Source organism: Anabrus simplex, chromosome 1 (assembly GCF_040414725.1).
Source record: "Anabrus simplex isolate iqAnaSimp1 chromosome 1, ASM4041472v1, whole genome shotgun sequence".
Taxonomy (NCBI): domain Eukaryota; kingdom Metazoa; phylum Arthropoda; class Insecta; order Orthoptera; family Tettigoniidae; genus Anabrus; species Anabrus simplex.
The window spans coordinates 1,574,681,817-1,574,696,423 of record NC_090265.1 but is presented as its reverse complement, the minus strand read 5'-3'; the positions used below and the strand labels follow the sequence as shown (position 1 = coordinate 1,574,696,423).

At 39.4% G+C, this 14,607-nt stretch overlaps 1 protein-coding gene across 1 annotated transcript in view; it reads left to right on the top strand.

The window, feature by feature from the left end:
* The window catches only part of LOC136858544 (collagen alpha-1(V) chain), a 394,943-nt gene that overhangs the window by 229,651 nt on the left and 150,685 nt on the right, over positions 1-14,607 (top strand). The window contains exons 7-8 of the mRNA XM_067138158.2: positions 5,202-5,276; positions 5,375-5,485. Of these exons, the coding sequence (XP_066994259.2) occupies positions 5,202-5,276; positions 5,375-5,485 (186 nt within the window). The remainder of the gene's footprint in view (positions 1-5,201; positions 5,277-5,374; positions 5,486-14,607) is intronic.

Here is a 14,607-nt window from a genome sequence, read left to right as displayed (position 1 = left end):
CTTTCTTCAATTTCTTCAACTTCAGATGGCACTTCATGACCAACAAGTTGTGGTCAGAGTCCACGTCTGCTCCTGGGAAAGTTTTGCAATCCAACACCTGGTTTCTGAATCTCTGCCTAATCATAATGAAGTCTATTTGATACCTTCCAGTGTCTCCAGGTCTCGTCCACGTATACAGCCGTCGTTTGTGGTGTTTGAACCAAGTATTGGCAAGGACTAAATTATGATCGGTGCAGAATTCAACCAGCCGACTTCCTCTTTCGTTCCTTTGTCCCAATCCAAATGCTCCTACTGTACTACCTTCTCTTCCTTGGCCTACCACTGCATTCCAGTCTCCCATCACAATTAGATTCTCGTCACCTTTTACATATTGTATTAAATTTTCAATCTCCTCGTATATTCTTTTGATTTCTTCATCATCCGCTGAATTAGCAGGCATATAAACCTGCACTATTGTGGTTTGCATTGGTTTGGTGTCTATCTTGACGACAATAATTCTTTCACTATGCTGGTCGTAGTAGCTTACCCGCTGCCCAATTTTCTTATTCATAATTAAACCAACTCCTGCATTTCCCCTGTTTGATTTTGTGTTGATAATTCGGTAGTCGCCTGACCAAAAATCTTGTTCTTCCTGCCAACGTACTTCACTTAAACCAACTACATCTAACTTTAGCCTATCCATCTCCCTTTTCAGATTCTCTAACCTACCACAACAATTCAAACTTCTAATATTCCACGTTCCGACTCGCAGAATGTCAGTATCAGTCTTCCTGATGATCGCCCCCTCTCGTGTAGTCCCCACCCGGAGATCCGAATGGGGGACTAGTTTACCTCCGGAATATTTTACCCGGGAGGAAGCCATCATCAGTACATCATTCATACAGAGAGAGCTGCATGTCCTCGGGAGTTAGTTACGGCTGTAGTTTCCCGTTGCTTTCAGCCGTGTAGCAGTATCAACACAGCTAAGCCATGTTGAGTATTATTACAAGGCCATATCAGTCAGTCGTCTAGACTGCCGCCCTTTCGATAAACAATTCGTTAGTCTGGTCTCTTAACAGATACCCATCCGATATGGTTGCACCTACGGCTCGGCTATCTGCATCATTGGGACACGCAAGCCTCCCTACCGCGACAAGGTCACATGGTTCGCAGAGGAGGTAGGATGAGTATCATTATTCAAAGAAGGAGCACATCGTAAGCAATGAGTTTCATTCAAGTCCAACTTGTTAGCTGAACGGTCAGCGTACTGGCCTTCGGTTCTGAGGGTCCCGGGTTCGATTCCCGGGAGGGTCGGGAATTTTAACCATCATTGGTTAATTTCTCTGGCACGGGGGCTGGGTGTATGTGTTGTCTTCATCATCATTTCATCCTCATCACGACGCGCAGGTCGCCTACGGGCATCAAATAGAAAGACCTGCACCTGGCGAGCCAAACCCGTCCTGGGATATCCCGGCACTAAAAGCCATACGACATTTCAGTTTCATTCAATATAGTTGGATGTTTCTCTATTTTATTAATAATGGTACTAATTTTGACCTCTTTACTTAGGTCGTCTTCAGCCATATGTACCAAAATGGAAACAATATCAAGGTAAAAAACAGTCACCAAATATAAAAGTAAACTTGGCATGTCTTAAATTTGTTGTCGAAGAAACATGTTAAAAGCACCTTAAGTCTTAACCAGGTTGATGTTGATCACCTAGTGAATACAAAGTCTAATGGGGCTTGTATGACAACTTATGTCCCCTATGTCCCTTATGTCTGCTATAACTTATAAATGTATATCTCTTATTCACCAAGGAACAACTTGTTTTACTTGAAGTGCCTCTACTATATATGTTTGATCAACTGACCTCAAGACAAGAATTGAAGAAGAAAATACAAAAAGACAATTGCCACAATTTTAGCATAATTATAGATAATGTTTTAATGTGTTCCTTCCACTTCATTTTTAACTGTATTGTTTCATATTCATCCACACAATTCTAGTCATTCTAACATGGGGACATAAGTTAGCCACTGCATTTCACAATCCTTCAATATTCCAGAGTAGGATATAAGCATTGTTTAGAGGAGCTTCACTCATTCATCTCAGTTGCTCGTTTGGAAGCAAAATCTTCTGATTCTTATTCCCTTTGGCCAGAATTCTGATTGTCCTGTGGTATTTAACGTCAGATTTTTTTTTTTTTTTTTTTTTTTTTTTTTTTTTTTAGGGTGTGTAGCTCTTTACATATAATGTTTCCTTCGTATCCTGTTGTTGCTGTTTTGTTTTTTTATGTTAGTGCTGATATCTCGTGTTTCTGAGTTTTCAGTAGATTGTAGATCACCATCCACATTTCCCACACCAATAATAAATCTTGTTTATAATTATTTCTTTTTGAGTGTTAGATTAGATTATCCACAGCTCCATCTTCAGCTTCTTCCTCTGAGATCTCTCTTTCCTGCTTTTTATAGTTCTTCATCACAATGCACCCTTTCTGGATTGTCAGCTTTGTTAATATCTGTTTCATTATGCATTATTGTTGCACTATTTTTCGGCTCCACTTGTTTGATTTAGTTTTCTGGCAATCTTGCCTGTTATTGCCCCTCATTTATTGGAAAGTAAATCCATAATGAAATACTTTCTCAATTATTCTTTCCATAATTTTATTGTCAGTATTTTTGTCCACCTCTTTTGCATTTCCTTTTATGAACAATTCTTTACAAATGAAGTTGCAAAAAGGGTTCCTTACAGCTCAGTACTCCGAAAACCAAAAAAGGAGTTAGTGGGACATAAAGCCAATACCATTATTACAGCTCAGTAAATCTACCATTACTAGTCTCCCATATACAAGCACTTTTAAGGGGGAACCCTACTGAGTTTTGTAAGTTCTGCAACTTTAATCTGATATTCACCACATTTTGCGAGTTAATTTACAGTGTCAAAATTATTCTATAATTTGGAGCATTTTGGTATCATAGCTTCAGATTTATTACACATTTTATAAAATATTTGGATTAAATTCAAAACATCCCTTTTAATGTTGAAAGATAGAATAGTTTTCAATAAAATTTGTTCACATATTCCATTGTGCTTAGCCACATCACATATGAGCATTAAGAATTATTGGCAAATCCAACACACTAAACCAAGCTGAATTTTGAAAGAACACTTTTGTGGTAGTCCATAGGGGTATGTTAATAATTATTGGCATTATTATTTGAACAATTACATTATTGTTGTTATTAAATACTTTTTCTCTCACCCTTTTTCTTTCTTCTTAGAAATTTTCAAATGTTCATATAGGCCTATTTGACTGCTCTGTCAGATACCATTATTTTTCAAAATAGATACCACCTTTTATGCACCTCACATGATAGTATAGGCATGAAAGGTTTGAGAACAAAAACTGTTGTACTAACATTTTAAATACTAAAAAATAAAGTTTTGAGAATAGGCTAATTTTGTATAAAATTACAGTAGCTGCATCACAACTTCCCAGCAGCATAAATTTCTCCTTTCTTGGCCCTTTTCCTCTCCTCAGCAACAGTTTTTAACATTCTATTCTACTTATTAAGCCCTTATAGATAAAAATACATACCTCTACCAGTAATGATCGATATTTGAATATTGAAAGATTAGAAAAGTTTTCTCTAAAATTTGTTCATATATTTCAATGTTCTTAGCCCCATTGCATGCAAGCATTAAGGTATTAGTTCCAGTTAAGAATTATTGTTAAGAATTATTGGTAAATCTAACACACTGAAACCAAGCTGAATTTCGAAGCTTGAAATATTCTTCAGCAAATGCAAACAAAAATACAAAGCACATGAGGTGGACATTTTCTGCTGGAAATTATTTGTCATCTATGATGGCAAATGGGTTAATTTGACTATTTCTGATGCTCCTCTATGTACGTAATTATGGAAACTGTCCACAGATGACAACACAGACCAGGAATTCAAAAGCGGAAATATGAAATACAGTGATATTCTGAAACTAGGTATTCATCAGGAACTGGGTGTAGCCATTCAAATCGATTTTTAAATACGTCAGCAGGACATTTTAAAATGACCGCACACAAAAAAGTTATATCCACATATGCCCCGAGGAATGAGGTAATTGTTAGTGCTAAAACCTTAATTTTGATTTTTTGACCATTTTGACTTAAAAACTCAGTAAAACTTAAAAAGTGCTCATTTCGTCAGCACAAAAAGATAAGACTGGCAGATACAACTTACGTTTATTATGTAATATTATGGAATAATATTGTGTGTTACAGTTTGATAATACTCATTGCAGTTCCCTTTTAGACGGTTAATTTGAGAGTAATTTCAGGATTGGAAAGGCTTCTACATAATTTCCAAAATTTTCCGATTTTCAGAATAAAAATACATAATGTGTTCAGCAGGCTCCAAGACATGATTATAATATTCTTTTAAACAATGGCGTGGGTGATCCCATTGGTAGATAAATCCACCCCACACTAAAAATGTCCATGCAAGCTTCTGTTAACAAATAAACAATGATACACTACTCTGATCTAAATAGAAGCCCAAAATGTTCAAGAATAATATTTTGTATTGATTAGCTTTTTCCCAATAAGCATTATATTATTTGTTTCACCAGCAATCAAAAGTACCATTATATATACCTAATCAAAAGAAAAGACTGTAGGCCTAGTTACTGTCCATTAGTGCTACCCTGTATTGTTCAAAGAGCTGAAAAGGGAGCAAAGAGAGCAAAACTTTTACCTTGATATCTGGCAGTCCTATATCTACTGCATATACTAAACTAAATATAATGCACTACAAACTTTTTTGAGTTTTTGTCAACAAACAAAGACAGTCACCTTCATACAGGCCATGAAGGCCCATGGAGGAGTGGAAGGTAAAGGCTTCCACCATTGCTAACCGCGGCACGTGATGGGGCAGAGTGGTTAGCTCTACGCCCGGCCGCCTTTGCCCCCAGGAATTAACCTGGTACTCATTTTTGGTGTAGGCTGAGTGAACCTCAGGGCCATTTGCACCTCCGGAAGTGGAAATCTTGTTTCTTAAATGTTACGACTTCCTGATGGGGATTCGAACCCACGTCCTTCCAGGTGAATCAAGCATGCCTTTACCGCCTCAGCCAGGCAGCCCCTTTTGAGTTTTTTTGGATACATGAAATGAGACTTTGGTATTTTTTCTTCCCCTTTTCAATTCTTTCTCTGACTGTTTCAGCTTAACCCCCAAGGCAATGAAAAGGGTCCAGACCAACAAGCTGAACAGTTCCGGCAAATGTTATCGCAGCACATGGTAAGATATTTAGATATTTCGCTAGTCTGGGTATAGATTATGAATGTGTATCCAATTTTTTTAACATAGGCCTACTGCATTGATACTCATTTTTCCAGATGGCTATGAGAGGCAGTGAAGGACCAATGGGACTGACTGGTATTCCAGGGCCAGTGGGGCCCCCAGGTGCAGAAGGATCCAAAGGAGAGCCAGGAGAAATCGGAGAGATGGTGAGTAAACACCAATATGTGAACTGGAAGCAGAGTCTGAGAGCATATAATAGTATCAGTAGCCTACAGTAGTACCAGTGCCTTATAGTAGTATCATGTATGGTAGTATCAGATGGCTCATTACAGATTTTTGTATATGATTCCTGTTTTCAGAGGATTTTTATGTGGTGCTTTTTTTAGACACTTCTTGCTTCACATAGCACAATCACCACATCTGACAAATCAGCCAAACATTTTTATGTTGTTACAAATATTAAGATAATCCTATATCATCATTTTGAACCACCTCCTGAACACTTTCCACTTATTTCTGTCCATGTAGGTGTCTTCTTCCATAACCTGCTGCAAATCCAGACCTTGCCCAGCAAGATCATTTAAATAATCTGATCGATCCATCTTTTCCTTGGCTCACTTCTTGTTCTTTTGCCTTTGAGTTCCTTTTTGAACTACTCTAACTACTCTTTGTGATTGTATTCTTTTGAGAAGACCAAACCATTTAAGCCTGCTTCAACATAGATCTCACAAACGGGTTATTTCACATGGATAAGATGGAGTATCTCATAATTTCATATTAGTCCCTCCTTCTTTCAAACTTTATTTCCACTACTTGTAGCTTGCTGATATTTAGATATTTATGTTCGTTTGGATGCATATTTCTAGACTGTATGTGGTAACTGGTACAAAGAAGCTTCTGTAGAATATTATTTTGATGTTAATGGAACTTACTTATCCCAAAAGTTTTCTCACAGGATGATAAAACTGTGCTCCATTCTGTATTATATTAGTAATTTCAGAGATGATGGACTATCTGTTGTTACTACACTCCCATCCACCATTGTCCGGTCCCAAACCTGGAATGGGAAAGGAGGAGGGTTAGCTGACTTGGCAACCAGCTGTAAAAACAGCTAACGCGTGTCGAGCGAAGGTAAATAACTCAACCCCCCCAGAGGGGCCAACGGCTTCGGGCAGATGAGCCCCTTTCGGTGGGGTGATGGTCCCCTCAGTGTAGGAAATGACACTGGAACCCATCATCTGTGTCTTTGACCCAACAGCAAAACGGACAGAGGAACCTCCGTTTTGTGGTTCTCATCGGTCGTGGAGGTGGATGAGGTCATGCCAGATGGACTGGCTGTGAAGGCACAACTCAATGGTATTTCGAGTCTGAGGCAGTCTGTTGTAGTCGTGGTACTAGAACCTGCATATCGCATTTCATTTGTGCCGCAGGATATAGTTCCGAGATCATAGTGTGTGGGTCACTTCCTTGCAAGCTGCGATCCACCTTAAACAAAATCCCATTTGTGGCACTTTTTCCTGCTGTCACTCCCTTCAACTCAAGTCCAATGGTGATGGGATAAGGATGGTGGAGGCAGGTTTTCGGGTGAAACTGGAAGCCTCTAGTTTGGACCTGCACATTGGCAGCAGATGTGTGATGGTCATCTTTCTGAGATCCCGTGACTACTCAGAAATTCGGTCCTGCATCTGTGTTTGGGCAGGCCTATTTAGGATCACCCCTGCCCACCCTGAATGAGGAAGGCCCTAGAAAATGTGGGCTAAACATCGGTAGTAACACTCTCAGCCAGTTGGGGGGCCGCAACGAGCGGGTCACCCCTTATGCGGTCGAAAAACGAAGATTACCAAAACTTTGATTATAGGAACCTGGAATGTTCGAACCCTACTTGATTTGATAGACAATAACAGACCTGACAGAAGAACAGCACCTGTCACCCATGAGCTTGGACGAATGAACATTGATATTGCTGCCTTAAGTGAAACCAGACTGTCCAGCAAAGGTAAACTTACAGAGTTCATCTCAGGCTACACAATCTTCTGGAAGGGAAAAGATGAGGGAGAACACCACATTCATGGTGTGGGATTCACTGTGAAGACCACATTGGTGAATGATTATCAGCTAACTCCAACCGCAGTCAGTGAAAGAATTAGGACTCTCCGAATCCCACTCTCTGGAGCCAAATCTATGACACTCATCTCTGCATATGCTCCCACCTTTGATGCTGATGTAGAAGCTAAAGACCAATTCGACAACCTGCTGAGCACTACCATCACCGAAGTACCACCAAGAGACAAACTCGTACTACTTGGCGATTTCAATGCCAGGGTTGGTAAAGATCACCAGTTATGGGGCAATGTGATGGGAAAACATGGCCTTGGCAACTGTAATGCCAATGATCTAGTGCTCCTTGGTTTATGTGCTGAACATGAACTCTTCATTACTAATACTCAGTTCCACCTGCCTAATCGCTACAAGACCACTTGGATGCATCCTCGCTCAAAGCACTATCACATCCTTGATTATATCATCAACAGGCTATGTGATAAAAAAGATGTCCTTGTTACAAGGACCGCAAGAAATGTAGATAACTGCTGGACAGATCATAAGCTCCTTTTTTGCCGGTTGAGAATCTCAATCTGTCGCAAACCAGAAAGATCCATCCACAATCTACCCAGAAAGAAATTCGATACTTCTAAACTTCAAATTGAATCCATTGCTGCAGATTACAGAAATGCAATCTCAAACAAACTGGCTAGTCATCCAGTCAGCAATGATAGTACAAATCAGGAATTGGCCATGCTTCAGAAGGTCATCACTGAGTCAGCTGAGGAAACAATTGGTTTTGTGAGGAAAAAAAGACAGGACTGGTTTGATGGAAATAATGAAGAAATTAAATGTCTGATCTAAGCCAAGGAAGCCTGCCTATCCTACCTTCAAGATTCATCTTCCAATGTGAAGAAATCACATTTCTTGGAACTGAAAGGAAAATGTCAGACACAAATTAGGGAAATTAAGAATAACTGGTGGCAACAAAAAGCTAAAGACTATCTGATGCCCGTGACCTGCAAAACTTCTAGGTGGCATAAAGAAGATAAATGGTCCAATTCGATCTTCATCAGGGTCATTGAAAACTGCTAACAACTCCATCATTTTAACTGATAATGGTGAAATTTTACAGCGTTGGAAGGAACATTTCTCTTCAATTCTAAATTGTGTCTCCAATGCTGCTGAGGACTTTCTTCATAATGTCCTTCAGCAGCCTCAACAACCATGGATGGCAATTCCACCTACATACAGAGACTTCACCAAAGCACTCAATCAAATAAAACAAAGAAAGGCTCCTGGTCCTGATAACATCCCTCTGGGACAGATACAAAATGGAGGTATACCCTTGAAGACTAGACTTTTCACACTCATCCTCTTGATTTGGAAAACTCAAGAAGTACCTGACGACTTGAAGAATGCTACCATTGTCACTATCTTCAAGAAAGGCGATCATAGTTATGTGGGAACTACCATGGTATATCGCTTTTGTCAATTGCATGTAAAATTCTTGCAACAATTCTATTAAACCAGCTCTGAGTTATCTCAGAGAGGACTTTGCCTGAGTCTCAATGTGGTTTCCGAACCTCCAGAGGCACAACAGATATGATCTTCTGTGCTAGACAACTCCAGGAAAAATGCAGAGAACAAGAGCAGCCTCTGTATTTAGTTTTCTATGATCTGTGGTCGATGTATGCAGGAACGTTAGGTGGAATTGGTTCAAGCTCTTCATGATGGCATGTCTGGACAGGTTCTTCATGGTACGGTAACTCAGTATCAGATTCGTTCCCAGTCACTCATGGATTGAAAAGGCCGTGTGCTTGCTTCTACACTCTTTGCACTATACATGGCTGCCATGCTGCATGAATCATCTGCAAATCACTTAGGCATGGAGATAAATTTTCATTTTGATGGAGGCCTTTTCAATCTGGCAAGACTTCGCTCACAAAGACGTACTCTGGTTACCCGGGTGACAGAACTGCAGGATGCTGATGGCACCACATCTCCTGCTCTAACACCTGCAGAACTACAACAGTCAGTCAACTGCTTTAAAACTGCATGTGATTGCTTTGGTCTTGCCATTAATCTGATTTAAATGAAGGTACTTGCACAACCTGCGCCAGGATTAACACTTCCTGAGTTCAATATTTCCATCTTACACACAATACTGGAACAGGTTGATCACTTTTCATATCTTGGAAGCATCTTGTCTAAATGGTGTACCTGTGAAGAAGACATTGATAAAAGAATTGGGGCTGCTCATGCAGCATTTGGATGGTTAATGCACAGAGTCTTCATGAATAACAACTTAAAACTGCATACCAAACTCATGATGTACAAAGCTGTTGTCGTTTCCATGCTGCTGTATGGCTGTGAAACTTGGACACTCTATTGCTGTGATATCAAAAAACTTGAGTGCTTCCACCAACAGAAAATGAGATTCATCTCAAATATTAAGTGGGAGGACTATGTGACCAACACGGCAGTTCTCAACAAAGTGCAGCTAAATAGCATTGAGGCAACAATTATCGCTCATCAACTGAGATGGTGCTTGTTGCTTGTTGTTTAAAGGGGCCTAACATCGAGGTCATCAGCCCAACTGAGATGGTTAGGCCATGTTCACCGCATGAGTGATACCAGGCTTCCCCGCCAAATTCTTTATGGTGAATTTTGCTCCAACAGTAGACCTCATGAGCCCCTCTTAAGCGTTTTAAGACCGAGCTCGATAGCTGCAGTCGCTTAAGTGCGGCCAGTATCCAGTATTCAGGAGATAGTAGGTTCGAACCCCACTGTCGGGAGCCCTGAAGATGGTTTTCCGTGGTTTCCCATTTTCATACCAGGCAAATGCTGGGGCTGTACCTTAATTAAGGCCACGGCCGCTTCCTTCCCACTCCTAGCCCTTTCCTCTCCCATCGTCGCCGTAAGACCTATCTGTGTCGGTGCGACGTAAAACAACTAGCAAAAAAAGAGTTTTAAGGACCAGCTGAAACACATCATGTGGATAATTGGTATCGAGATACAGACATGGGAAGAATGTGCTGTGGACCGCTCACTGTGGCTCCACCACTGTCAACTTGTTTGAAAGAGAATGCCGCAGTCATCAAGAGGCCAAGCGACAAGCAAGAAAACTCTGTCAATTATAACCCCGCCCTCCTCCATCCATTCAGTGTGATTTGTGTGGGCATATGTTTTATGCCAGGATTGGTCTGTTTAGTCATCGTAAACACATCCATAAACTGAGTTGAACTGGTCAACGTATGCAGGAAGAAGTTATATATGAGGCAGTCCATTCCAAAACTCGTCTTATCCATCATAAGTGATTTTTCAGGAAAAGCGAAAATCTGTAATTTTTGTAATATAAGTCTCACTTGTTTAAATGTATTACGACGCGTTCAAGTCCAATGTCATAGGGTCGTCTTATTGAAGAATTATAAATATAATTAGTAGAACGTCAATTAATTACATTTGTATTTTGGATAAGATGAGTTTTGGAGCACCCAAAAAAATTCAAAATATATTACCTCACACAACTTATTTTAAAACAAGAAAAATGAAAGGATTGAGAATATAATGTTGTAATAAAACTCACCAGTACACTCATGCACCTTTTTGCTATCAGTATAATGATATTCACAAATAAATTAAACACAGCAGTGTGATTTATCATATTTACATCCCATCCATAGTATTTGGAGAGAATTCTTCCTTTATAGGCTACACTGCACTCACAATAGAAGTAACTTGAACAATAAAACATCACTTTGTTGTTAATCAAACTCTCAAATCTGTTCCCTCCTCTTGAGATCCATCACAAAGAACTTCTGTTTCTTCAACAAGATTGTTTTCGTCTACAGAAATTGAGGTGAACAGATTCTTATAAAAAGAAAGCAACTCATTCCTATCCCAATCCATTCGAAAATGCTTTTCAAGCAAACTTTTTAAGTCATTTACTTCGGCGGGATTCAAGTTTACTCCTGGCAATAATTCAGGTAGCATTTCCCTTTTTCATTACGGATTTTCCTAAACCGATGTTTGAATTGTAATGAGGTTCTCTCCATAAGGGTGACATTTCCCAGTGAGTCTTTGCTAATAACAAATCGTTTCACTGGAGAAAATTCGAAGTGCCAAGATGCAGGCACTTTCATTATATTTTCAGAAACCATTTTCCAATTGTTCACCGAGCAGTCTCTGCCAAACTTGAAGACTTCAGCATGTTTGCTAAAGATGTCTTCATATTCTGCTGGATTACAGATTATAGGGCATTTCCTTATCTCTCTCTCTCGACTTGAGCAAATACCCTGTCAGAGGGCAGAAATGAGTGGCCTGTCATAGGAAAGACCAATTCAACACTTTCTATATTAGGCGGAGCTGTGTGTGTCAAGAAATATGAGCACATTGCAATCATTGTAGAATTGCTGTTCTGTCCTCCGCAGCCATCCGCATGAATTCGTATAGTAGTGAAGTTTGACAAATCAGTTTGTGATAATCGATGGTAAACTGCAGATGACGTTTCATTAGACCCCTTGTTGAATTCATGCTCCATCCATGTGTATGTAAAAACATTCTCCTTTGTCAACTTGGCATGTGAGGTACCCCTCACAATGGTAAAATTATAGGTGTACAATTGGCGACTGTAATAGGCAATTTGATCTGGAACTTTTGGATTCACAAGATTCTTTTGGCAGTCAAATGAAAATATTACCATGCTGTCCCTTTCTTCTTGGAGCTTTTTGAAAAAAGCTGCAGCCCTTAGTTTCTGGACTCTAAGTTCCAAGATTAAATCATTCTTCAGTGATACGTTCGAACTTTCAAGTTTAATTTTCTCCTTGAGCTCTATGCACTTTGAGCAAGCGTCAGTAACTGGTGTTCTGAATCCTATGTTGTAGCAACGTGTAAAAATTTCACGGAAGAACCACCGCTTCACCCTGAGTTCTTCAGGTGATTTCTTGTTATACATTTTGTAAAGCTTAGCGATGCTTAAATTTCCGGGTAGATGCTGTCTGACCGGTGACTTTCTGCAGCAATAATGACTTTCACAACACTGCAAACTTCCAATGAAACATTTCACAGAGTGCCTGTTTTCAGTGTACTCTGGTTTGATCCTAGCTCCTCCCCTCTTTTCTGTTGGAAGTTTCCCTGTCGTGAAGTGATTTCTGGCAATCCTCTGAACCCGATCTTTGCTGACATGCAATACATTCAAGAATGTCTTTTGGCAGATCTGAATGTGAAACTGTTCTGTATTAGCAAGTTTTATATACCTTCCACAACAAGAGCAATATTTTTGGTCATCTTAATACACTCTATTCACAGCACAAAACTGCATGAAAGACTAACACAGTTCAAGAACAACTCAAAGAGTAGAAAGACTGGCATAAAACGCGGGTAAATTGTAGCGTGAGTCACGTGCTGAAGTTATCCATTCCTATTGGTTGATCGTATATGGCGAGTTTTGGAACGACAAGCGCCGTGGATAAGGCGAGTTATAGAACAAAAACCTAAGTTTGGTGACAATTTCTATGGGGAAAGGCGAGTTTTGGTGCTTAATTTTGTGTTGGAACTATCACAAACATCACCAAGAAGGCAATGCTACCTCTAACTCATTTAAAAAAAAAAAAAATGGATAAGACGAGTTTTGGAACGGACCGCCTCATATACTCGGATCGAGTTACAGTCGACGACGACTACACTGCCAAGATCACAGAATTGATGTACTTGTTCCAACTTTGATCCATCTAGAGTGATATTAATACAGATGTTCTGTTGACTAACAGGCAACACTACCATTTTGGATTTGCTTATCTTGAGACCAAATTACTTGAATATAGCATTTGAGTCATTCAGCTTCTGTTGTACTTCGACCTCATTGTCACACCATGTCACAACATCATCTGCAACGGCAAGAGCTTTAAACTCAGAGTTGTTGTTGAGTCTGTTAACTCTTTTCATTATTTCATCCATTACAGTGATGAATAAAAGTGACAATAGTGCACTGCCTTGTTGTACACTCTTGCCACTAAAGTAGACACCTCATTTGCAAATAAAGAGATTTTGATTTGATTTGATTTGATTTGATTTGATTTGATTTGATTTGATTTGATCTGATCTGATCTCAAATCACTCTGAATATCCATCACCTATTTGGATATAATCCTATATACTTCACGTAAAGACATGCTCTATTTACATAAATTTAATCACACCTTTTCCTCATTGTGCTCACCATGTTTCCTATTTTAATTACCTTTTTCAGACTTATCAATCAATTACAAATAACTACTTGAGAAGAGAAGAACAATGGCACTATGATTATAAGTGAGCAATGGATATTAAAGATGGAAATAAAGTAGGAATGATCTAAGAGAAGAAGATGAAAACAGGCTGAGGCGATGAACTGTGACAACACATGATAAATCTCCTTATACATACATTAACATGCATTACACAAGGAATTTATAAATTTTACTGAAGTTTCTTGGACTATGATAACGTGTTATATGCTACATGAGGAGGCTTAAGTGCAAAGGGCTAAATAATGATTCACTGTGCTTTTATAAACAAAGAGACCTTCTTTCATGTGAAGAGATGGGATCCCTTGACCTGACATTACCATGGTTACGGCCGGTCGTTTCTTGATCTCGTTCCTAGAGCTGGGGTCGTGTGGTGCCAGTATCTCAGAAACAACTGGTTTTTAGGGCCTTAAAACTCACTGACCTTTGTTCCTTGCATTGTGGGCCTTAAAATGAGCTTTGTCTCATTTTTGTACAACAAATTTTATATTTTGCTAATGTGACAAAGGGCCTAAATGTAGGGAATGGAGAAGGATGTTCAAATTTCTTGTAGACAGAGTAGTAAAAGGTAAGGGTACAAAATTTGTTTCAGGCTGGCAGAACGGCATATATTTGTATAAAGGACAGACAGACAGACAGACATTCTGCTTTATATCATAGACATACCACATATATAGATAGATAATGATCTTTTCTGCCTTTAAAAGGCAATTTTATTTTATTGAAACAAGTTGTTCACTTATACAACATGGTCACCTGAGTACAGTATGTACCTACTAAACAACTAAGGCACAAATTGTTGAAATGACATAAAATTGGATATTATAAAGGGCAAGTACCAGTAGTCTAATTATTATATAGATGATAATCAAAGTAAAGAATTCATTGCCGGGCTGAATGGCTCAGACGGTTGAGGCGCTGGCTTTTTGACCCCAACTTGGCAGGTTCGATCCTGGCTCAGTCCGGTGCTCAAACTCATCAGCCTCGTGTTGGTAGATTTG